We start from the raw sequence: 25,037 nt of genomic DNA, 5'->3' as shown, positions 1-25,037 counted from the left end.
GATGCATCACCACCATGCACTGCCAGCACGGCCCACCCACCACTATTTCCCACAGAATGTTTTATCTTATACTGGACATCCTTCAACTTTAAATTATTCACGTTACCAATGATATGCAAGTTTCATCGCAGCGTCCTTGTCACCGGCGGCACTGCTGGCCTGGGATACCACTGCGCCTTGAATATTGCGCGCAAGCACCCCGAGTACCAAATTATCATCGCATCGCGATCTGACCCCACTGCATCCGCGGACACAATCAACAAAATTCTCAAACAGAAGAACGTCCGCTTTTTGAAGCTCGATCTATCGAAGAAATCCAATGTCTTCTCGTTCGCAGCAAGCTGGAAAGCGGAGAAATTCCCCCCAATCCAATCGCTAGTCTTCAACGCAGCATTGCAATTTCCCGGCGGCGCCGAGTATACAGATGACGGATTCGAGAAGACCTTCGCCATCAGCCACATCGGGCATGCCCTGCTGTTATACCTTCTAAGCTCGTACCTTGCCGACACCGCGCGCGTCGTAGTCGTATCCAGTCGCACACACGATCCAGCCCAGAAGAGCGGTTTCCCCGATGCCAAGTACACCTCAGCCGAACATTTGGCTCATCCGCCGCCTGCATTGACCAAAGTGAACGGTCGCCAGCACTACACCAACACTAAATTGGCCAACGTGCTCTACATGTATGCTCTGCATCGGCGCTTCCAGTCTATCAATAGAAAGAGCGGGATGCACTGGACAGCAACTGCTTTCGATCCCGGCCTTATGCCGGGTACAAGCATTGCGCGAGAAGCCAACCCCGTATTGCGATTCCTGTGGATATACGTTTTGCCCTGGATCATCCCGTTCCTACGTTTAGTTCTTACGCCCAATATACACACACCGGAGGATTCCGGTGCGTCGTTAGCTCGATTGGCCATTGGGTCGGATGTGGAAGGTTTTAGTGGCGTGTACTTTGAGGGTGTGAAGCTGATCAAGTCTAGTCAGGCGAGCTATGACGAGGCTAAGCAGGAGGATTTGTGGAAGTGGACAATTAATTCTCTGGCTCGCGATGAAAAGGAGAAGGTTGCCCTTGCCTTGAGTGATTTGCTCTAAATATAGTGTTGCTCGTTTTGGCTCCTTTTCTTGATGTGATGTATATATTTGGTACTTATTGAAGAGATATATATTAGTACTATTCCAGCCTCTTCTCTTCAGATACTCTGATGAAAGAATCAAGGGTGCCATTATTTGGTAACAGAATTAAATAAAGATCGGGATCGGCTTGTTCACTCCATCAATAATCAAGTACGCCAACGGGACGAGTCGAGGACAACATGTCCAGTATGATGGCTAATGTGGCTTGAAACCACCTATCATAGACATTATTTCTGCATCTCCATCTCAGGGATTAGTTCAGGGGTCCATGGCAGCTTCATATAGGACGCTGATCCTTATATATGGTATCACCCAATATGCCGATCTCTAAAGTTAGTTGTGTCAAATAAGCAGTGGCATGCTAGCTGCAGAATTCCAGAACCTTAGATTGCAAGCATATGTAGGTAGTTTCGTTGCTGCTCGCCTTATATTCATCACTGAGTCTCACTGCTTGACTAGTGCAGTTGCATCATACGGCTTTCTTTGTACCGGAAAGGAACTTAACATTATACGATTTCTATTTATTTCGCAACCTACATCCAATATAAGTGAGATCGAGATACATGGCCCCACATATCGGCAGCAGTCAAGTCCACCTCAAACCTCTGCCGGCAAGGTCCCGTAAAAGGTCGATCTCAATGGACCAACGCTAGGTGTTACAGCAGACCCTCTACTAGAAATATGAAAAAGTGGTATCGTGTTTAGCGTGTGTGAATAGCGCTAGTTGTTTATGACAGGCAACATTGTCTTGTTTTTCAAAGCTATCCTAATACTCTTTGGTAAAGCCCCGAGACTGAGAGCGTTACTTATGTTCCTTCAGGGCGCCCCGAGCCAAAGACACGGTCAAGGATAGTAGGCCCGTTTGGAGGCACTTGGTAGCGTCACTTGTGAGGGTCGACACTATATGAGCATTGAATTGAGTACCATAGAGCCATTTTGCTGTTCAACAATAGTAATATCAATCTCACATTCACCCAGCTGTAGTCTCTGCTACTCAAATATCTACCGGATGCTTTCAAAAAGTGCATAGAACTCGATGAAAGGCCCTCTACTTGATGCGGATTGGATACGGAGGGGTGACTGATAAGTGTGGTCTGCGGGAAATTGATTGTGTGTCGTCTTCAATATACTCTTTCTTCAATAAGCCGACCTTGACACTTCTGGCAGCCCCGTTGTGAAGACTCACTAGAAGGCACTTTCTTTATCAACGAGAATATTCATCAAAACGCTTCCATTTAAGCGTTTAAATGTATTCATTGAGACTCCGTGGTCAGAATGTTCTCATTCAAATGCTTATATGTTCTTATTTAACCTACTTTGGTTAACCGTTCTTCTTCAAAGCTTCCTCGGTTTCGCCTATCTCCTTGTACGACTTGCTCCGCTTGTCATGAACACTGTTGTCATCAACTATCTCTTCACTCTCAATCTTCTTTCTCAAATGTATCTATCACTCGTCAGCTATTCTGTAGCATCTTCAAAGCTGCTTCTTAAAATATAGAATTTGCCAAGCGATGTTTCCAACCAAGGACCCTGGGCCTCGGGTTCATGGCCCTGGTTGACAATCTTGGAATTGCCAAAGTCGTTTACAGATACATGCCCATCTGATGACTTAGGAATGTGCCTTTCTTGAATTCGGGAATCCTACCGAGCGTCGACTCCGGGAAGATCACAGAGATACCTAGTCCATACTTGAGTATTAATAGGCACTTATCCCAAGCTCTCTATATCCATGGAAACTGGAGAATAGACAACCGACGATGTTAACTTCACCAATCTTTCCTCATGATATACTGCAGCCCTGGGGCTTGTTCACATGTGCGATGAATGTCTAGGTTTCTCCTGCCAGGTTTCGATAAGATTTAACAAGATCAAGATTCATACCAGTGTCTAGACTAGAAATACATAAAATCGACCAGCGGGCTCGCGTGATGACTCCAGGGATCATATTGATGCCAACTTCCCTCTACAGCGACCATCATGTACTATGGGATATTAAACGCCAGTGCATACGTAGTATCCGCTCCAAAGGTTGCTGCAATTCGCATCGATGGTCGGGTTCCACTTACGGAACTGAGCGAGAGTGATACCACCAGCCTCCTTCTGAATCACAGCGCAGCTCTCACTATCAGCAACCTTGTGGTATGTCTTGCAGTCCGAGGATAAGTTGGGCATCTGCGGCGTAGGACCATGGGTGTTAGTGGCGCCGGGAATGTGGACACACACGTTGTAGTCCAGTTGCAGGTTTGTGCAGTCTGAGGCGGGAAAGAATTAGTGTTCAGCAGCTGGGTCGGAGATATTCTTTAAATGGTTCTTACATACCAGAGTCAATGGCGGGGTTCCAGTCGATAAACTGTTTGTGGGTGATCTTGTACTCGGTCTGGATGGAGTCGCACTGGTCACCGGAACCAACCTTGTGGAACTTGTCGCAGTTCTCAGCAATGCCGGACTGCGTGGGGGTCTTGCCACCGTCAGTGGGCGTGGGAGCAGCAGAAGTGGTGGTTGCTCCAGGGACGTGGATGCAGACGTAGTAGTCTCCCCAGAGGTTTGTACACTCTGAGAGTTGTTGGTTAGCTAAGCTGGGGAAGAAAGAAATGTGAATGAAGATGTGGAAACATACTTTCATTGATGTAGGGGTTCCATTTCAAGAATTGCGAATGGGTGATTCCAGCTACAACCTCAATATTATAACAGCTATCCCCGTCCGCAACCTTGTGGAAACTGTCGCAGTTCTCAGCCAGACCTGGCTGGGTGGGCTCATGGTCACTGGCCGAAGAGGTCGCGGTGTCAGTCTTAGTAGTCTCGGTCGAGCTGGAGGTCGTCACGACGGTCGTGGTCTCAGCGGCGTTGGAAGTTGCGGTAGTCTTAGTGGGATCATCATCATTTGCCTCACCAGAGACACAATACTCAGCGGTGTCATCGAATTTGGCGCAGTCCAGATCAGGATTGATGGACTTGAGCTCCTTGGTTGTTATGCCCCAGCTGTCGGCAAAGGTCTCACAAGTGTCTCCAGAACTGGCAGCTATTGTGAAGGTGCAGTCGACACCACGACGAGAAAAGGCATGTCCGATGGAGCGTGCAGCAATCAACTCCGACAAGAGAGCAAAGGCAAGAACCCACTTTCCGTACATGGTGACTATATTGTTGAACCCTAGTAATGATTTTCAGGACCAAGTCAATCTGAGCCAGACTAGGCCGTAGCGTCGAATAACTGGGTGCTTTTATATGCACTTTGAAAGCCTTTCGACACAATTGGCCACCAACGATATGGTTGACTGGAATTCCTCGGTCGTCTCTGGGAAATTCGTCGACCCGCATCCAAAATCACCGGCACGATAGATACGAGCAGTGCTGCCTCAGTTCAATCATAATCCATTATGGTAAGGTAAATTGCAGTAATTTCGAAACCGCCCTGTGCCTGGCCTGATCTCCACCTGCACTTCAGTCGTGATGTCCCGATTGGTGAGCCGGCCCGGGAAAAGGGATAGGGGTCGGCAGGACTTTCATTCTTGATGTTAATTGGCCACATTTAGATTACCAGGGCTTGACCCACCTTCCACCCGATTGTTCCGCCCGCAATGGCTTGAAGCCTACCGAAGATCACCCGCAGTGTATAATCTAGCCCTATGGAACTGTCATTGTTTGGGTCCTCGTAAATACAAAAGTTTGTCGGATACCATGCTGTCAAAGGGCTTAAGGCTCCCTGATTCAATCGCGCCCAACCTCAAGACTTCGGTAAAGAGGACCGGTACGGAAGAGCGCTGTGGGACTTAACAGGCCAGTTTTCTTGGCATTGAGGAGGGTGCTTGGTGAATGCAGGTGCTAGAGTACTCCGTAGTGTAGTTTGTCAATAGACCCTGTATACTCGGAAGGCAACTTGCGGCTCCGATAACGTAAAAGTTACCAGCACAAGAAAATTTTACCCTCATGTGGGTTTTTCAAGCCGCTACTTGTAATGCCAAGAAAGTGCCATGATTTAAATTGGAGTGAGGTTGCAGCACTAAGCTTGTTCTAGTACAGATTTCAACGAGTCCTGGAGTTCCGAGATGCAGAACCAATGTGTTCACAGGTTGTAGGGACCTTAAACAAAGGCCAAGAGCCAAGCATATTAAATATCTCACGACCCCATGAGGTCCAATTTTACGTTTTCCTCGTATATGCAGTCTCACGGGGCTCAATTTTACCAGAAGCTTTACATGACTCTTGGCAAGCCACAAGGCTACTATGGCCCCGGTCATACCTACTGGGGTGGCCGGAGGTACTCCGTCTAGGTATTGGCTTGTGATCCGTGGTAGACTCCAGTGTGCAAAGACCCACGGCTAGAGATTTTAGTGGTGATATTATAGATTAAGGGCCGGGGGCGGGGTGGACTTCGCTTTCCGAACAAGTGAGCAACGTTGATTGATAAAGACTTTGTCAATTCAGCTTGGATGCGACCCTACAATGGCCTCATTTCTTGTATTGAAAAATATGTTGATACTGAAATCTCCAACTCTCGTTGTGGCAGTAGCACTTCATATATGTAGCTCGCTCTAATACATCGGAAATATGAACGGGATTGCATCTAAATCAAGAGCGTTCCCACAGTCAATACACCAGCAGTCCACCATTTCAGCGAAGAAGCCACATCAGTGATAGCAGCCCCGCCGTTCTTGGCTGGGCAGCTCACAACAGGGTCAATACCCTTGCACTTAGCTGCAGTGATGGCTGCTGCCATGCTCGAGGCAGCCGAAGGAACGATACTGACCTTGCAAGGAGAAGGCGTAGGCGCCGGAGTCTCGAGCACGGCGCATTTGTCGCCTTTAAGATAGCCTGATTGAGCTATGAGAGTTTTCGTGACGTTGAACGCCATGGCGGAGATGTCATCGCACTTATCATCGGCGGTGAGGGCGGTCAAGTTGGGCTGACCTGCCCCTTTCTTCGTAGTGAAACGGATGGAATGGCTATCGGACGGGCCGTTGAAGTTGACCTCGGGCTTGTTGTCGTAAGTGGTCCCATTCGCCGGTGTAGAGCAATTTGTCCATTCAAGTCCCCAGGCAAATTCCCATTCATTCTCGGTGTTCAGACTCTCGGGATGCAGAGTGCTTGGTATGCTACCCTTAAGGTATAGCACCGGGTCCGTCGTATTGAAGTCCAATTCACCGTCATTGATATAGGCGGCCATTCTGTGATCCCCTTTTGGGAGATCCGCCGGCCACACACCGTACCTGAGGTATGGATAGAGTCCACTGATCACTTTGGGGTTCTGGAATGCGAAGATGACGGGCATGAGCACCATCGGCTCAAAGGTGCCATTTCGTGGGAAGATCAGATCGATCTCTCCGAAGCCCAAGTCATGCGTATTGGCCGCTCCTAGGGATGCCATAAGGCCGAGGGCGAGAAGTCGTGCCTTGATGTTGAACATCCTGCGATTTCGGCAATAATAGAGTGGAAAGGTCTGGTGTCGTGAAACAATGGATGACTGGGACAGTCTAGAAGAAAAAGCTGATATCAATTGGTATCGATCGTAAAGCTCTCAATGTCAGGAGAAGAGATCGAGAGACAGGGAAGTCTTGATGCGGTAGGGCGAAGTACCCCAAATGTGTTGTAATTTTTCCGGGCACAAACGGGACTACGCGCGCTAGGGAGACTAGAAGGTTTCGTAGTTCGGGGTCGCAAAAAAGGGTCCTTTTAAAGTGGGCCACGTCAATACGGAATTACATACGGATACACAATCCTCCGTACATTGTGTACATGCATTCAATAGCCCTAGTCTATGTCCATTGTAAGTCTCTCAGTGCAGTGGGTCAAGCCAGTCCTTGGGGGACACTTGCTACTCTTGGCGGCCCCTGTGTGATTCGTTCAAACTCTGCAATTGGGTGTACTATACCCCATGACATTCTACGGAGATTATGGCGCATTTCTCTGAGACACCGGAGGGATCCAGCTCTCGGACTCGAAGAAAGTATCCGCGTGGGTATGTCGTTCGTGATAGAATCAAACCCAGGGGCCATACTAGATGGGTCTGCGGATCCAGTGCAGCCTTGGAGAGACTTGTACTTCGGAAGTATTCCATGTCCACTCCCAGGCTGGGGGCGAGAAAAGATTGCATATTTATTTGCGCTGCTCCAGCGCTAGACATTGTTTTCTCAGAATCAATATACCTCTCGATTCGGGGAGATTCTTGGGACTTTCACCGTTCCGACAGCCACTCGTTTTCATTTGTCTATACACTCTTTTGGTCAATTTTCATCACTCTTTTCATTTTTTTACACTACACTCTTTTCAATCTCCGCCACGAGGGGTCCAAAGCCATGGCGTCCCTTTTGAATGGCATGGCTGCAGGCATACTGCTATCAGCTGCGGTCGTCTCCGGTCAGGGAAACTCCAGACTGGGTGCCAGTCCAAGCTATCAGGGGTTTAACAACATCTGCCCCGAGCGATGCATTGTCACGGGACCCAACCCCTCCAATTGGTCGACCTACCACCATATGAAACAGCTCGAAAGGTGTGACCTGCCTCTGTTCTATGGCTTTAATCTGTACGATGATGTCGATGATACCGACTCTCATCACCGTATCCTCGCTTGCACGGCATACGGAAATGACTGGAGAGAAAACTCGCAGGCCCATTTGCAACTTGCTCGCCCTGTGAAGGAGCACAAGATCAACTATGAGATCGGCTGGTCATCATATTCAGAAGGCACTGAATCCGAGTACCGCTCCTTGATCAGACAAATGCGTGATTATATTGCACGCGGACACCTTTCTCCTAGCAAGACAGCTATGCTATATTCTCGCTTTGGTGACACTTCAGCTGGTATCTACATTGGCAACAGTCCAAAAAGCAAAGACATTAGCGATGTGGCTCTAGAGTCTCTCATCGACGATTCCCACGATTTCGATGGACGTCGAGACAGTTTAGCTATGCAGCTCTGTGGACCACACTATGACTCTCAACACGTCTTTGGATTTCTAGCTCTGAGCAATGGCACCTTTAGAGCCATCCAGTCTGCTTTTGAATCCTGGTCCAATGCCGAGTGCCTTGACTTCGAACACGTCACGAATTTCACGGCTAGTGTCCACTTTACATCTCCTATGCTGTCTTCCATCAAGCGTGGAAATTCGACCACAAGCAGAATGAAAGGCTCTGGTTCACCCCTGCCTGCTATGTCATCTACGCAACAGGAGAGGAATCTACTATCTTCTAGGGCGGAGTGCAGAACAGAGAAGGTCCAAGATGGTGATAGCTGCGCCGCAATCGCCTCGAGGTGTGGTATCTCCGGGGCTGACTTCACCAAATACAACTCTGCGAAAGGCTTCTGCTCGACGTTAAAGCCTGGTCAGCACGTTTGCTGCTCCTCTGGTACACTTCCCGACTTTAGCCCAAAGCCTAACAAAGACGGATCATGTGCCACAACCACTGTTGGCGATGGCGAAAGTTGTTCAACGATTGGTGCAGCTAATGGTCTTACGGAGAAAGACATCGATGATTTCAATCAAAAGACTTGGGGATGGACTGGGTGCAAGAATATCTTCAAAGATTCTGTCATCTGTGTCAGCAAAGGATCTCCGCCCATGCCGGCTGAGGTTTCTGATGCCCAGTGTGGTCCCCAGGTTCCTGGCACGAAGCCTCCAAAAGGCATGAGCAAACTTGCCGACCTCAACCCATGCCCACTGAATGCTTGCTGCAACATATTTGGTCACGTATGATCCCAATCTGCTTTCCGTCATTGCACTGAGCTCACTAATACTACCTATAGTGCGGAACCACAGCGGAATTCTGCACCGATACTAACACGGGCGCCCCTGGTACTGCTAAAGCCGGCACCAACGGCTGCATCTCACACTGCGGTATGAAGATCGTGAAAGGAAATGCCCCCAGCAAGTTCCGCAGCATCGGATACTACGAAGGTTATCAGTTCAAACGTGATTGCTTGTATCAAGATGCGACGCAAATTGATCATTCAAAATATACTCACTTACATTTTGGTTTTGCCGATATCTCCTCCGACTACGAGATCAGTATTAACGACAAATCGACCAACTATCAGTTCTTTAACTTCAAGCATATCTCTGGTCCTAAGAGGATTGTCAGCTTCGGTGGATGGGACTTCTCTACCCAAGCATCCACATACCAGATTTTGCGCCAAGGAACCAGCGCGGCTAATCGCAAGAAGCTTGCGACTAACATTGCGAATTTCGTGAACGATAACAACCTTGACGGTGTCGACATTGACTGGGAATACCCAAGTGTACGTACAGCCCTATGCGCCATTTCTCTCTAAGTCCGAAAGTGTGATCGGTCACTAACAAAAACAGGCCCCTGATATTCCTGGAACCCCGCCTGGTGACAAGAATGAAGGAGCCAACTATCTCGCTTTCCTTGTGATTCTGAAGAATCTTCTTAAAGATAAATCTGTTTCGATTGCTGCTCCTGGCTCATACTGGTACCTCAAGGGCTTCCCTATCGCGGAGATCAGTAAGATTGTTGACTATATTGTCTTCATGACTTATGATTTGCACGGGCAATGGGATGCGGGTAATCCCAACGCCCAACCAGGTTGCGATGATGGAAGCTGTCTGCGGAGCCATGTCAACATGACGGAGACCCGAGAATCCCTTTCCCTAATCACCAAGGCTGGTGTGGACTCGGGCAAGGTAGTCGTCGGCGTCAGCAGCTACGGAAGATCTTTCAGAATGGCCGATGCAGACTGCGATGGACCGCTGTGCAAATTCACTGGTGGCCGACTGGATTCCAATGCCGATAAGGCAGAGTGCACCGATACAGCGGGCTACATCTCAAATGCCGAGATCAATCAACTCCTTAAGCACAACTCATCCCGCGTCAATAAACATTACGTTGACGCCCACAGCAACAGCAACATCATGGTCTACGATGACACAAATTGGGTGGCCTACATGAGCCCCGAAATCAGGGCTCAGCGAGCCAAGATGTACGAATCCCTTGGTATGGGCGGCACAGTCAACTGGGCCACCGATTTAGAAAAATTCAACGATGCACCCGAGGGATTCGATGGTTGGCCTGGTATAATACTTGAAGCGAGGTCTGGCGTCATCACGCCCCGAGGCACTGGTAGTCGCAGGGGCAACTGGACTAAGATCGGCTGTGACGACGAGTACTACAGGGAGATTCCCTATTGGTCCCCCATGACGCGCTGGGAAAAGCTTGGCGCCGCCGATGCCTGGAGTGATATAATTGCGGATTGGAAGGACTACCGAGACAAGTCTAAAAAAGGCAAAGAAATCAGTGATCAGTTCTCGTCACAAATTTTGTACTTCCTTGGCAACTCCGACGGGGCAAAATGTCATTCTATTCAAGAAGACTCCAATTGCGTGCAGACTCGAAGCTGCTCGGAATTCGAGGTTGAGACAAATGACAAGACAGGTGCTGCCGCGGTGCTCATCTGGAACTCTATTGTCGCGATTCATCAGGTAATCACTATTTCTACCCCCCCCTCTCCCGCACTAGGCGCAGTTTGAAAGGACACAGCTAACAATAGATACGCCCAGATGTATGCCGAATTCAAGAGCGCGCTTGTGGCTAACGCCGCACTTGTCATTGACAACACTCTCCCTGATTTGGAGAACACATTTGCGCCTGTTCCTCCAAAGAACGACGATTCGTGGTTAAACACCATACTAGGTCTGATTGCCTTGGGTGTGCCAACAGTTGGCGGGAAATTCTTCGACGATGGTACTCTTCTCCTTATGAACTTTATTTAGTCAAATTCCTCTATTTGCTAATTTACATTCTAGTGCTGGCGGGAATACCTGCGATGGCCGCTAAGACCGACGCCTCGAGAGATCACCACAAGTCGACCTTGAACGCCATCCTTACCAGTCCTGTCACGATTGCAACGAATCTGAAGGGCGATCCGGACGTGTGGGTCTTCCAAATCTAAGTTTGATATGAAACTATAGCTGACTACGATTCATCTTCAGAGATGACTGGACACCTGAAAAGCAAGCCGAGTTCTCTAAGTACATGGGTCAGAGTCTCAAAGCTTGGGCGTACATTTTTGAAAGGGATCTGGCAGACCTGTTTGATGGCTCTGACAAGGCCATTGAAAGACTCACCACCATGATAGCGGACGGACGCCTTCTCGACGGCATTGCGGAAGACATCCCCTATCCAGATATGACAAAGCGCTCGGATAAGGAGATCGAAGCAACAGATGCTCAGAAGAAGTCGGTGGAAGATGGTTTCCTAACTACCTTTTGGGCATACTCCATTCCCGCCGTTTGGCAGGCCTCGGGTCATCATCCTTTCATCATTGACACAGGTCGAAGCTGCGATGATAAGGATGGCGACAAGTACACCAAGGACTTGAAGTCTGCGTGTTATGAAAATAGGCTGTACCAATTGGCGGATCCTGATGGTGAATCGCACCCTTGCCCCAAGAATTGCGGAATTCCGGGAGGCTGCAAATGCCCCGATAGTGCATTTTCCTCGCCCAAAGGCGTCAAAGAGCTCGATGGCAAGGCCTGGAATGGACTCAAGGTCGAGGATATCATTATTGGGTAAGTCTTTGCTTTTTTCCACGAGTTTGCTTTAATTCCTCATTACAGATCGCTGATAAATGACCCTACTAGATCTGTTAAAACGTACAAGCAGAACGGCAATGAGAACGGCGGAGACAAGGCGAATCCAAAAGACTCCGGCACATTTGACGCCCTCAAGAAGATGGAAATCACGACTCCTGGATTCATGCGCCTCCCCGTGTGTAGTGAGGCTCTAGCCCGCAAATCATGGGAACACGCCGACCAGACAGATGGCACAAGGAAAAGGGGAGGCTTCCCATGCAATAACGACAACGGCTTGTCGTACTGCACCACATCGAAAACAACCTACATCGAAGAAACTACGAGTGGATCGCCACTTATCGACGATTGTCTTCAAATTGTCAAGAACATCGAAGGAACCAATGGAAGATGGATCAAGCCGATCGAGAGGCAGTTCGGAATTCTCAATTTTGGGACATGTACTTTCGGTATTGAGGGCAAAGGTCGTAAAGGTAATGTTGACGAATATGTCGGGGCACAGGACGTCGTTGATATCATCCGACACACTTCGAAGCACTGGGGCCACGGAACCGGTAAAATGCAGGGCAAGGGAGTCATGCAGTGCAAGGGTAACATCAAGCAGCAGGAGGTGCACTGGGCTATATACAAGAAATAGGGTTCGATCATCCCCGGAGGCTCACTGTGGGTGCTTTTAACGAAGAAGTGTTCTGATCCTGTCAAACCTATTGTCTAGATGGTGTAGTGTACCCTCTTCTTATCCGATTCTTGCCTAGTCTCTGCCATTGTGCTTGATTTTTGACCGGAGGAGAATGAAGGTACCTGAAATCCCATTACACAGACCCCCATATACGAAGGACTTACCTCGTTCCCAGGTCTTTCTCTGAACTTGAGGCTTCTTATCCCTTAAAATAAATCAATCTCCGTTTTTCCAAAGGATTCAAACCTCGCTTCTTTATATTACAAGTCAGACTGTCCCAGTAAAGCAGCGTCCATGTCCTAGTCAGGGCGTACAGATGGAGATATTCATACTGAATCTGATCCATTCTTGACAAACGAACGAGCTATTCCCATAAGCATGAAGCCGTGTAGATCGCAAATCGGTCTTTCTCGCCGGAATGAGCCCAAAGCGCTCGTATGTGCCAAACATTGAGATGGGATCAGGTCCTGGGGAAGGAATTAGGTCAGAGTTAGGCCAAGAAGAGCTAGCGACTATGACCCTTCGTACCACACTCACACCCGGCAGGCAGTTTAATTGTACAACAACCTTGTTGTGAGATGTCAGTAGCCTTGGCCTAAACTCAAGTAGATAGATCCCGGGTTCTCTACCGTTTAACTTTTTTACGCTCTCGCACTCGAATTATTGCTTCCTTCCATGTTTCCTCCATCGCCTGTCAGGTTTAAGGTGAATGGTACGCGGATCCCCAAGCCCTCCGTCGATTATTCTAAGAAAAGAATGCTCCGCGTTGTCGCCGACACATCCCTCGTTTGATGGACCAGAGGTAGACCGAGACACAGAGCAAACAGAGAGACGCTAGTAATCACAAGGAAGACAGACTACAACAAGGATTTGCGAACGGTTCATGATTCCCATACTGTAATATAATTGAGCGCACGCGGAAACGAGAGAATCCAGGAACAATAGTAAAAGTCAAGCAACCCAGTACGGTGGTGAAGCCTACGCCAAGTCGGACAAATAGCCGGACAATGTTGAAAAACAAATTAAACACTTTAAGCTTCACGCGTCAAGCGGAGGTTCCCTTCCATCTTTCTCAACTATGACAACACCCGATGATATAACAGCATGATGGACACCTTTTTCCATCTCGATAGCACCGGTCGTAGTCTGGAGGGTATTTCGCGTCGATTTCCTCCCGCGACTTTCTAACATGGGGAGATACCTTCCACTCTATAATCCAAGTCGCAGGCCATAGAACCAGCACAACTCTTCTCCTTTCGCGGAGCTCTTTGTATATACCTGGGGCATTGAAAGCAGACGCGACCCATCTGTTAATGTTATCTGGGTTGCGGCTGTGAATTTGGTAGGGGGCTACCTCTTTGACACTCTCATCGGACTGAAAGCCAGCTTTTTGAAGATGAAGACGAGCCGCCACCTTACCGGCGTTCTTGTAGCAATTCCGTATTCCCAGATAGCGGGATTTAGTCTCATCCGGACTCAACTCTCTTTGAGACAACATTGGCGAAATGAGACTCGAGCTGTCAAGAATGTTGGAAGTGGATTGATCAATGCATTTCTCCCGAAGTTTATAGGCTCGAATCCCCGGTATAGCCTCTTTTTCCATCAAAGGAGTATCAGAATCGTCGTACGCCCGGTATCTGTTCAAGAGTCTCATTGATGATGCACGCCAATGATGGGCACCAGCCGCAGACACTATGACGTGAAGTACTCAGTAAGGTCGTGTCCTCAGCATACAATGGACAGCATAGGCCACAAGACATACCTTTGAGAGCCTTTTGAAAGAGTCTATTGGGTTCTACACCTTACGGGGGTGGCAGGTCGCTTCCACTACCATCCCAGTCCTCCCCTAGGTCCATATAAAAGAAAGGGTTCCAGACAACACTTTCAAAAACATTCTTCAAGACTGTTGCTGTTAGGAGTTGCTGGAAGCGACCTAAATAAGCCAGTGGTGAAAATTAGGCAACCACTCAGTCCCAGTCGTTATATAGACACCAATCACCCAAGTAATCGATGATGGCTTGTTTATCTTTCGCAGTAATTCTTGCCTCGATCGCATCTGGCTCGTCATCTGCATAGTTGTAGGTCCATTGGTACATGGCATTATCCAGAGAAGTAGCCTCCCGACTAAGCAACTTTGCATCGATACCTGCCCACTCATCACCTGGGTCATAGTGGTCCGGTGGCGGCGCTCTAGTTGGCGTGCCTCGTGGGTCTGGTATAGGCTTTTCACGAGTTGCCTTCATTGCTTTTTTCACTCGTTCTTCGATGTCTAAGTCCTATTTTGTGGCTTCCTCGCGTTTTGCAGCAGAGTCTGGATCGTTTGCTTGAGAGTGGCGCCGTCTCTAGACAAAATCTTCCAGTCAGTAGGATACAACAAGCGATGAAAGAAAGTAGTCAATCAGTCAAAGGAGTAATCATAGAGTGTTATCGAAAAGTACCTTTGATGGACTAACCATTCTCTCTTAGCCGGCCGATCTGCAATAATTTTAGCCTGAGCTAGAGTGGCTGGGTCGTTAATGGTGACACCATGTCACTTTTAGCACGGTCAATATGTAAAATTCGAGGCGATACTGCTTCCAGGCAGTAGAGTGATGTTTTGCATTCCTTACCCCAGCATCCTGTTGCTCTGACCTTTGTGCCCTTACCCTGCCGGCTGCTTTTCTCTTTGCCATTTTGTTATGTGGAGGGAGCAAGTTGAGTGTATGCGAAACAAGGCAATATTATAGATGAACAAGTGTTCACAGCAGGGCTAGGGAGGGCATCACATCATTTATGTACTCCGAGCGATGAGCTTAAACGAGGGCCGCTCCAAAAGCCGGCTAGAAAAGCCGGTAGGAGTTTTCCATCAAAGGAAAATTCCCAGTTGGCTTTCTTTGTCACCCTTTTTTTTTGGAAACCTGCCGTGGTCGGTCTAGGTCGGTCACCAGGACTCCAAATGTGAAAGAAGCTTGCAACCCGAGGCAACGGGCTCAGGAGACTGCAAAGCCCACCAACCAGCGAAGGGCTTTTAGGATTCTTACGAGCCGCCCCGATTTACGTCAAAGAAAGGCCAGTCCTGCTAGTCACCCGAAATTTTGTCAAAGAAACGCCGGGTACTTTGGCTGTCCGCTTTTTGCTATTCTTGAGCAACGCACGAATAGTTCTGGTACTGGTAGACGGTGGCTGCTCCAGATTAGCGTACACCGACCGGGTACGAGCTTCTAGCGGGATCGGACATATGCAGAGAAGACTGTAACGTCATAAGATGCCCGTCGAAAACTAAATCAGCAACTTTGAAATGAATGAAGGTCGGGCAGAAGTACAAGCCCCTCCTTAGTAAGCTTTTCCACATCAACTTATGGTGGCTAGTACAGTATGTGGCTTCAATAACCTTTTATTGCTATGGCCCGAAATATGTAAAACCGTCGGCCTTTATCGTCATTTCGGGGTTTCCAACGACAGCTTTGGATATGATACCTCCATTTCATGCTCGAATCGAATGCGAAAGGTTAAGATAACCGATATTGATCAAACAAGAACCAATTATTCTATGCCTACTTTGAATCAAAGTGTTACGCGCCAACAAGCCTCTCTGGGCAAGACGTGTGTCGGCAGCAAGGTACCTGTGTACAAAACCTGTTTCAGCCAGAGCCCCGAAAGCTTGGTTTCCTAGAAATTTTAAAAAGCATTAGGTATAATCTTCCATATCTAGGTTTCATATGGATGGGATAAGCCGATTGCTCCTCCACGACGAAAATAACTATATAGTTACATTTTTCTAGCGCAGTAGCCGTTAGCTCATAGTGATAGATAGTATCATCCTCTTCTTCCTTCTAATTTTAATATTTACGTGTGAAACCACGTAATGCGGTACGTTGCGATATGCTCTTAGAATACTTTCTAGAGGCTCTTTCTAGAGAATATATTTTGAATAACAAAGAAAATCAAATGAGATCATGACAGAGTAAGAGAAGAGCCTCGAGGCCTATAGTTGGCCCCTATTACCCTAAGGGTGAGAATTGTCCCCCCTTCTTACCTCTCTCACCCTAGTCTCGAGACTTCTTACCCATGTCACCCGCACGTACCCTAGAGTGCCGCTTAGTTGCTGAGGGCGCATTGACTATTGACTGTGCAGAATAATCGGCTTATGTGCGGTCAGTATCACCTAGGTGAGAAATGGGTGAGCGCTGCTTTACGGTCGCGCGACTGGGGGTGACAAGGGTGAGTGCGCTATAGACAGGATGAGAATCGGGGTAAGAACCGAGGTGAGAACCGGGTGGGAATCTTACGAGCCGGCACGATAACCGCACAGGCCGCCTAGCCAGGGTTGACTGCAGTAGCCACGCCTGAGCGTTGTTGGTTGGTGACTTTATCAGGCTACGACGATTTCTCCAGACTACACTGGTAAAACAGCGAACTGTTGATCGACCGACAGTTTCTGGTTCGCGAGCATCTTCACGAGCTACATTCGGTTTAGCACTCAAAGCACCTGACCTGCCTCCGAGAGTTTAAGATAGTGGCTTAAAGTACTGCAGTTTTTATTTGATATACATATCGGAATTCTTTTGTGGCCCCACCGCCAAGAGTTTAGCGCATATCAATCATTGAGTGGGCCGCATTAAATTGAGGGATAGGTGCGTCATTGGTTCCCGTGTGATACGTCCCCTTAACATATTTCAGTCACATCAATCGTGATCGATATATACAGGATGTTATTGTACAGGGTCTTCATGTTGTGTACAGAATGGATCGAATTAGCTTCACCAGATTATATCCACCGCATGTTGGCTAGCCAGATCGGTGATCTGATCGGCTAAAGATTTAGTGCCTAATTGGCTAGATCTGTGCTTCTAAAATTCCCGATAGGGTTCACCTAAAAGTCGGGTCATTCTGTGCTAACACTCAGGCCAGATATCTACCTAATATCGCACTTACTCCTTTCATAACCAGTCCAAACATCCTGTATTAGGATCTGAACATGTCTTTGCTCAGTTTCGCAAACGAACTTCTGCAAGTTATCGCCCAAAACCTGGAATCACAAAGAGATATCAACGCTCTAGCACAGACGAACTGCGACTTGTACTCTTTCTTTAATTCCTACCTTTATTCCTCAAATATTCGACATAACAACGGTTCGGCTATGGTTTGGGCTGCGGAGCACGGACAATTACAAACAGCCCGTAATCTGATCAGGGAAGGTTTTGATGTGCAATCCCATACCAATCTTGGTTCAATTCCTCTCAATCTTGCAGTCTTTCATGGGCAAGGGGATATAGCCTCACTGTTACTGGCACATGGGGCTGATCCCGAGAAGAAAGGCTTGTTTGGCCGTACCCCGCTGCATGAGGCAGCACGCAGTGGTCATGAAGCAGTGGCTAAGCTCTTGATCGCGCAAGGAGTTGATCTGGAACCTGTAGATTCAGATGGTCGAACCCCTTTGCATGCCGCCGCTTGCGGTGGCCACGAAGCAGTCACTAATATACTGCTTGAAAAGGGCGTTGATCTTCAGTTGATGGATTCTAAAGATTTAATGGGCTGCACGCCACTACATTATGCAGCACAGGGAGGTCATGAGGCAATGATCATGCAATTAATAGCAAAAGGGGCTGACCTAGAATCTCAGGATTCATATGGCCGCACCCCACTACATCTTGCGATACGCAACGGCCATGAAGCTGCGGCCCGGCTGTTGATAGACCGTGGTGGTGATATGCAAGTTCAAACTCTGGGGATTTGAATGCACTTGGAACTGCGACGACCAAGAACCATTGTTTATGCAGATAGAGATCATTTGAGTCACTGATGATGATTTCGAATATCGCTCATGTTGATCATCATTCTCCTCCTTCGTAAGAGGGCGCTCCTCGCGCTTATCCTCTATCGCAACAATCATATTGCCGGAGATAAAACAATCTGTTCACGAACTCATGTTGCCTCAGTTAGCAATTGACAGCAATTCCAGCTCTTAGGAGCCGAACAAAAGGTTTGAGTGGTAAACCTGACACCTGTCAAGTGACATTTCTTCGGATGAGGGCCGGTGGATTCTCGGTGCTGAAAATCGCACTTTTTGAGACACCCCTATCGATAACACAGGACGCTAAAAGTCGTGTTTACCGTTTGGGATCCAGCTCATCCGTCAATCTGCATTGCGCAGTTCAACGACATGCCCATAATTTGAAAAGCGCTGCCATCCGCTCTTGCCAGCTCAAGGACTTGATCTCAGTCGTTTGAGCATTTCCCTTGATGGGCTTCTCTGGTACAAAAGAGAAAAGTCTGCCGTCTACACACACCGTATGTGCCGATCGTGGCTGTTTTGTTGATTGGTAAGATGTAGCGAGAGTATGTGGGGTATCGAACTGTACTCGAATATGCAAGACTGAAGATATACACAACTTCATAGGTAGGTATGATGTATGATGTATGATGCATTATGTGTCAGATCGCTGTACAGGCGTACACCGCAAAGCCGTACTCCACCCTCCGTGATACCTCAAGTGTTTTTCTCTTAATACGTAAGACCTAGAGCTGGATGCCGCCAACCTTCGGATTTTCTATTTGTATTTGTCACCGCCGCAAATTTTTTCTGCTGAGCAAAGAGTTGGGTCCCTCGAGATTACTTCAACCCCCTCCCTTATATCAGCAAGGATGAATCAATCACCCAAGAATCCGTTTACGTCGGAAATTCAGCGACTGAGGACTGATTAAAAGGCAAAAAGAGCACGGTCTAATCCTGGTTCTGCTGGTGGCCGGCGGGTGATCGACCTCAGTTTGGGATTGATTGACGGTGTTTCGCTACACGTATTGGTACTAGCACCAGTGCATCCTGCTGGCTGATGGTCCCGGCACTACGTTTGGCGATATACTTCGCCTAAAACAAACTCTGCCTAATTCAGTCGATCACGGCGATCATTAAATCATCAGTGACCAATTACGCCCCCTGGTGAATACCCCACCGCTTCCAGAGCTAGATGACGACTCCCAGGAACTTTATACAATTCTTGCCTTGCTCCTAATATTCCAAGTTGACTCTAGTAAAAGTTATGTTAAGAAAGGCAAATATAAGAGCGAAATTAGGTACCTACACAAATACTAAGGTAAATCCTACCCGAGAGTACTAAAAATAGCTTATATCGTTGAATTACTAAAAAGTCGCTAGAGGCGAGTTTAGTCTTCCAAAAATTTAAATTCCGATATATCTTAGGATACAATTATCCCCTTACTATCTATAAAGGCTAGACTTTATAGATAATCTCCGAGATAAAGTACCTTTATTCCCTTGGGATCATTCATCGTGATCTCCGTAACTTGTAAGTTAAGATGATATCATGACATACTATCTTCATGGACTTTCATGTCGCAAGAACCAGCTGCTCCACCTCCGCGAGGGGCTATATCGGATTTCAGTCATCCATCCGGGGGGATTCACTTATGGTTGATCGTGACACAATGTATTTGCCTCCCTGTCGTCGCATGCTTTGTTATAACCAGAATATATGTCAAGCTATGCGTTCAGCATGTGCTTTATGTTGAGGACTGTAAGCAGCTGCCCAGAGTTGTCTGATATTATATATATACTTATTGGAACCAGGGAAATGTTGAATATCATGGGTACGAGAACCCGGATAAGTAGTGGATTTCTATATATGCTGACTGGAAGAATCTAGATGTTAGCAACGATTTGGTTTTCGCTTCATATAGTGTGTAAGTTTCCGAAAGAATATTTTCCGGTATAGTTAGAATTGACCATTATTTTCTTCAGCCGCATATGGGAGCAGAGGATACCATCAATGGGATATCCCGAAAGACGACATAGTACTTTTCTTCAAGGCAACTAAGGTCCTCCAATGTACAGACAACCTATATTTACCCATATTCTAGCTAATATTTCATATATAATAAACATCCCATACGGTCCAGTTATTTTGACAGTCAATTTGACAATTCTATATATGCTCGCACGATAATTTGCACCATATCGAAAATTGCTTTCATTTATATATTCAGTGAGGTTCTAGGAGCCTATACCATCGCAATATTAGTTGTGAAGATCCGCATCTGCAACCCTATCGAAGCCTTTTGGCTCAAAGATACTGACAGGTGTCTCAATGTGTTCAAGGTCTTCCTTGCCGACACCACTTTCAGTGTAATCATTTTTAGTCATCTTCGCTCTAGCGATACCACCGATTTCACTGCTCCATCTGTCCCTCTTGTAGAAGCTAAGGGTTGTCGTTATTCTGTCAGCTGGCGGTCTAGTGTTTATTGTGACCATTGTCCGGCTGTTATGGGTGATTTCATATCAAAACTCGGTGTGCAGGACATAGACAGCCTCACGCATTAATCTCATCACCTGTGCAGAAATTGCACTTGGAATCATCTGTGCCTGTCTTCCAATTGTTTACTTCTTCTTGAACCAGCGCTGTTCTCTTTCCTCATTAGGCAGCAGTGATGGCAGATCATGACGAGAGTCTCCAAATTGAGTTTTCTTCGATATTTGAGGAATTGCGAGTCTAGAACAAGAGAGAGAACTTTGAATTGCCCCTACTATAGAGGAAAGGGTAAAGGTCATATAAATAATCGGCAGATCTCATCCACGCTAGCATACACAGTATGCATTGTACACATCGGATAGTACAACGTCCACCGAAAAATGTGATCTGTCTCTTCAAATATATAAATACATTCAAATTGAATAAACATGCCATGTACAGCATCTCTAGAAATATAAATGCACAGACCAATCAAATTAACCTACCAGGGCGGTGAGTCTAGAATTTCTCCCTTGAATCTCAACAACATCGATCTGAAATTGATCATGTCTACCAACCGAGGAGTAATCCACACTTTTGTGGAGTTAATCCGCAAAACTATAAACAGGGATCCTCTTGCCTTGGTGAATTCCGGACTTATCGTGGTCGGTCTGATCACTTCCCTCCGCTCTGCTGGGCATGTACTATACAGCTATGCAGAAAACATATGCCTGTCAACAGTACACGTAAGAGCAGAGGATCCCCTCTACAATGATATAGTTCGCTGGATGAACGATCATGCGTTCCGAGATCGCAACTTTCTCTCCGTTCTAGCTCAAACAACCAACAATGCCGACTCAGAGAAAGCTCTTATGCGCTCACCCCAGCCGCTGGATTCCGACAAGTTAATTAGCTACCGACAGGTAGAGGACAACTCATTCTTAGAATTGAGGCCATTCCACGGATCCCGGCTCTTCCGCTTCAAACGGACTTGGATGCTTTTCAGCCATGCAGCGAGTAGTCCGGATAGTATCCGGCCTCCGCAATTGGATATGAATACACCCCTTAAGCTGCAGTGTATCAGCCTGTCCCTTTCTCCAATCAAGAAGTTCCTGGACGAAGTTCGTGCATACAGTCGTAAAGTTTCGGTGTCTAGCATCACTGTTTACCGCACGACGTCCTACTCCCAAGACATCGTCCGCTGGAACTCGGTTGCTTCGCGGCCTTCCAGAGATATCTCCACTGTGATTCTGGATAAGCACAAGAAACAAGCTCTCTTGCGTGATATCAACGAGTACCTCCATCCGCATACAAGACAATGGTACGCCAACCACGGCATCCCGTATCGGCGTGGATATCTATTTTCCGGGCCTCCGGGAACAGGCAAGACGAGCCTTGCTTCTGCGATTGCAGGCGTCTTCGGCCTAGATATATATGTCTTGAGCTTGCTAGATCCAACCATGACAGAATCCCATTTCACCCGGCTATTCTCCGAGGTGCCGACGCGGTGCGTGGTGCTTTTAGAGGATGTCGATGCTGCTGGGTTGAACAGGAGTGACTCAGGGCCTTGCCAGGATTATGTTTCAGGGCCAGTGAGCAAGGCACAAAACACGTCTGTATCTCTATCTGGGTTGCTCAATGCCATTGACGGGGTTTCGTCCCACGAGGGCCGCATATTGATAATGACTACCAATGCGCCGCAGCAATTGGACCGCGCGCTGATTCGACCTGGCCGTGTGGATATTCATGTTCGATTTGACCTTCCGTCTCGGGAGGAGCTGCGAGACCTCTTCTTGAGTTTATATAGCGACATGTATCAAAACCCTGAATTTTCGTCGGGAGAAAAAAACAGGGAAATGGCAAGGATGATCGAGATGGCGGTGCGCTTTGCGGGGTGTCTACCAGAGAGGCAGTTCAGTCTGGCAGAAGTCCAAGGATTCCTTCTGCAGTATAAACGTCGGCCGGAGGGGGCGTGTGATAATATCAGAGGTTGGGTCCAGGAAATGGAGTATGGAGAAATGCATGAAGGGGCTGCAGTTGGAACGATATGAAGGCAGGTCCCAATGGGATCCCGACCTAGTGCGGTCCAACACAGTGCTGAGGGCCAGTGTAAAAAATTAATAATGTACAACAGTTTGTAAATTAATCAATGTATCCATATTGCAGAAAAACACGGTTCTCAACCGGAAATAGAACATCAACAAGCCGTAGACCTACGCTTAAAATATAAAGTTTCAGAAAAGCTTCGAGTACATAGACATTGTTGATCAAGTACATAGACATTGTTGATCAAGTACATAGTATATGTGACATCTGATCTTTCAGGAATAACGAGCAACCAAATCGTCTGCAAACAGCATAAATTGGCCTTAGCTTCGTCCTTTGACATTCTTCTCGAGCGTTCCCATGCTCTCCTTTTGAGCTTTTCCTAAATTGAGCCTTTAGCCTGGAACCCACATAAGATCAGCGATAACGATACCGCCATATCGAGCATTCCAGGTTTTACATTGTTGACATCGCCCTCGGTTGCTTGCATTTAGAGGGCATGAATCTTTCCAATGTCACATAGTTAGCTGAAGGAAGATGCAGTTTGTTAAGTAAAACATACATACAAGAATTTCTCTCTTGTAGGCCCTGACTGAAGGCTCTCCACTTTTTCAGTCAATCCTCGGAATTGTTCGTCCATGGTCTCGGTACGGTAATAACGGTGGATGGTTGACGAGCTCGTCTTGAGGCAACGAGCATTTAAATGGGGCTTTTATAGATTATCGGTTGTTTCCCCCTCCCCTTCCCCCGGGTACTAAGTTTCTAGCTGACCACGAGGCTCAGCTGACAAAAGAAAACATAGTAAGGCGTCGCTAATTTGAACCTCGCGAAGTAACTCAGGCCACAGTTGCGTACGTTTGGATAGATGAGGCGAAGTCTGCCTTTTTCAATCTAGTGGGCATTATTACACAGTAACTGCTCTAGCGAATGGCAGAGGAGCCTCAAAGGAATATCATTTACATACAAAACTCCACTACTCCCCATACTTCCGAATCAACCTCTCCATAATCGCCATAGCACCGGAACGATATGCCCCAAAGATAGCATGATGATTCAAATGATGATACCTTACCAACATTAGCAAACCCCCAAGCTTCAATGAAAAAGAAAGAAAGAAAAAAACTCACAACTCATACAACTCAACCCGATCCCCATATTCCTCCACCGGCTCCGTCTTCGGCACAAGCTTATGATACTCCTCAAAAAACCTTCCCCCAAACCCACCAAACATTTTCATAATCCCCAACTCAAACTCACTATGCGCATAGCAAGCCGAAGGATCATAAACCACATCCCCGACCTCCCCACCCCCAATCCGGCCCCGACCAACATTTCCACTCCACAAATCCCCATGAACAACAACAGGCACAATCCCCTTCCCAACACCCGCAGCATCAAACCCTAAATGCCCATCCCCAAGCAGCCGCGGCACAACAACATCCACCGTCTTCTCCACGGCATCCCGCAGCGCCGTGTCCGCCCCATTCCTCTCCTCAGACGTAGCCAATACAGTGAGAAGCCGCTCCTTGGCGTAGAACTCACACCAGCTATCGTGGAATGTGTTCGGCTGCTTGGTGTCGCCGCAGAACGTCGGGACCGGGAAGCCAAAGCGTACGCGGCCGGTTTCTGGATCTGCGGGTGCTGGAGTGCTGTGCAGTTTGCCTAGACGGTGCACGAGGCTGGCTTCGCCTTTGGATTTGCCTGGTTCGCCTAGGTTTAGGTATTCGGTGGCTAGGTAGTGGGTTTTGGCGTCGAGAGCGCCGTGGGCTAGGGCTTTGGGGCAGAAGCCTGGGACTGAGGTGGCGATGGCGTTTAGGGAGGTTGACTCGCCGGTGAACATTTCTGAGGCGCTGGAGCCGTTCGGAGAGGTCTTTAGGAAGTGGGTATGCTCTTGGGGGTCTGTTTTTGTGGGCGATTTGGTGTGGATTGTTGCTGTGCTTGTGAAGCCAGAGCCTGGAGTGGTTGAGAGGGAGGAATCTTTGGGGAGGGAGAGGGCTTGGAGGATGGGTTCTGGGACTGGAGACATTATAGTTTTTTGGTTGAGCCCTTTGGTAGCTATCTTCTTGGATTTGAAAAGTCGGAAAAATGGTGATGGTTTCGTTGACGATTGAAAGTTAATCGTCCTCTGAGAAAATATTGGCGGTAGCTATTCTTAAGGGCGTTGATATATATTATTCACTGCGTAATGACTTATGTGTGATGTGAAGTTTAGCTCAACTATATGTGGGCTTAAGAGCTAAGGTGGGGTATGACGTAGAGTGCGTGTCCTTCCTAAAAGGGAAGGTATATATCTAGATCAACTCATATCGAAATAACAGACTGTGATGGTAGGTATATCTAACAACCAATATTAAAAACTGAATCCTCTAGCTGTGCCTCAAACGCAATATGAATTGCTCGTAGGAGCCCTGG

At 47.6% G+C, this 25,037-nt stretch overlaps 9 protein-coding genes across 9 annotated transcripts; 4 read left to right on the top strand and 5 right to left on the bottom strand.

The window, feature by feature from the left end:
- Nucleotides 1-108: 108 nt before the first annotated feature.
- Nucleotides 109-1,092, top strand: N7529_009884 (short-chain dehydrogenase; the record flags this gene model as incomplete). Its single annotated transcript, XM_057245411.1, has 1 exon — nucleotides 109-1,092. One exon carries the CDS (start codon nucleotides 109-111, stop codon nucleotides 1,090-1,092), a length of 984 nt encoding a protein of 327 aa, XP_057093674.1.
- A 2,034-nt stretch (nucleotides 1,093-3,126) lies between these two features.
- N7529_009883 (LysM peptidoglycan-binding domain-containing protein) lies at nucleotides 3,127-4,262 on the bottom strand (the record flags this gene model as incomplete). The annotated part of the gene is made up of 3 exons (XM_057245410.1): nucleotides 3,127-3,386; nucleotides 3,454-3,687; nucleotides 3,752-4,262. 3 exons carry the CDS (start codon nucleotides 4,260-4,262, stop codon nucleotides 3,127-3,129), a joined length of 1,005 nt encoding a protein of 334 aa, XP_057093673.1.
- Nucleotides 4,263-5,695: 1,433 nt separating this feature from the next.
- N7529_009882 (uncharacterized protein) lies at nucleotides 5,696-6,535 on the bottom strand (the record flags this gene model as incomplete). The annotated part of the gene is made up of 1 exon (XM_057245409.1): nucleotides 5,696-6,535. One exon carries the CDS (start codon nucleotides 6,533-6,535, stop codon nucleotides 5,696-5,698), a length of 840 nt encoding a protein of 279 aa, XP_057093672.1.
- An 889-nt stretch (nucleotides 6,536-7,424) lies between these two features.
- On the top strand, nucleotides 7,425-12,312 carry N7529_009881 (Peptidoglycan-binding Lysin subgroup; the record flags this gene model as incomplete). Its single annotated transcript, XM_057245408.1, has 7 exons — nucleotides 7,425-8,816; nucleotides 8,873-9,364; nucleotides 9,432-10,565; nucleotides 10,644-10,827; nucleotides 10,890-11,016; nucleotides 11,076-11,654; nucleotides 11,727-12,312. 7 exons carry the CDS (start codon nucleotides 7,425-7,427, stop codon nucleotides 12,310-12,312), a joined length of 4,494 nt encoding a protein of 1,497 aa, XP_057093671.1.
- Nucleotides 12,313-14,321: 2,009 nt separating this feature from the next.
- On the bottom strand, nucleotides 14,322-14,597 carry N7529_009880 (uncharacterized protein; the record flags this gene model as incomplete). The annotated part of the gene is made up of 1 exon (XM_057245407.1): nucleotides 14,322-14,597. One exon carries the CDS (start codon nucleotides 14,595-14,597, stop codon nucleotides 14,322-14,324), a length of 276 nt encoding a protein of 91 aa, XP_057093670.1.
- A 2,714-nt stretch (nucleotides 14,598-17,311) lies between these two features.
- On the top strand, nucleotides 17,312-18,070 carry N7529_009879 (ankyrin repeat domain-containing protein; the record flags this gene model as incomplete). The annotated part of the gene is made up of 1 exon (XM_057245406.1): nucleotides 17,312-18,070. The coding sequence occupies one exon, from the start codon at nucleotides 17,312-17,314 to the stop codon at nucleotides 18,068-18,070; it is 759 nt and encodes a 252-aa protein (XP_057093669.1).
- Nucleotides 18,071-20,368: 2,298 nt separating this feature from the next.
- N7529_009878 (uncharacterized protein) lies at nucleotides 20,369-20,602 on the bottom strand (the record flags this gene model as incomplete). Its single annotated transcript, XM_057245405.1, has 1 exon — nucleotides 20,369-20,602. One exon carries the CDS (start codon nucleotides 20,600-20,602, stop codon nucleotides 20,369-20,371), a length of 234 nt encoding a protein of 77 aa, XP_057093668.1.
- Nucleotides 20,603-21,145: 543 nt separating this feature from the next.
- Nucleotides 21,146-22,630, top strand: N7529_009877 (BCS1 and AAA domain-containing protein; the record flags this gene model as incomplete). Its single annotated transcript, XM_057245404.1, has 1 exon — nucleotides 21,146-22,630. The coding sequence occupies one exon, from the start codon at nucleotides 21,146-21,148 to the stop codon at nucleotides 22,628-22,630; it is 1,485 nt and encodes a 494-aa protein (XP_057093667.1).
- Nucleotides 22,631-23,748: 1,118 nt separating this feature from the next.
- Nucleotides 23,749-24,651, bottom strand: N7529_009876 (putative fructosamine-3-kinase; the record flags this gene model as incomplete). Its single annotated transcript, XM_057245403.1, has 1 exon — nucleotides 23,749-24,651. The coding sequence occupies one exon, from the start codon at nucleotides 24,649-24,651 to the stop codon at nucleotides 23,749-23,751; it is 903 nt and encodes a 300-aa protein (XP_057093666.1).
- Between the last annotated feature and the right edge of the window lie 386 nt (nucleotides 24,652-25,037).

This window comes from Penicillium soppii (genome assembly GCF_028829465.1).
Source record: "Penicillium soppii strain IBT 18220 chromosome Unknown utg000007l, whole genome shotgun sequence".
NCBI lineage: Eukaryota > Fungi > Ascomycota > Eurotiomycetes > Eurotiales > Aspergillaceae > Penicillium > Penicillium soppii.
This window is presented reverse-complemented; position numbering and strand designations above follow the sequence as displayed.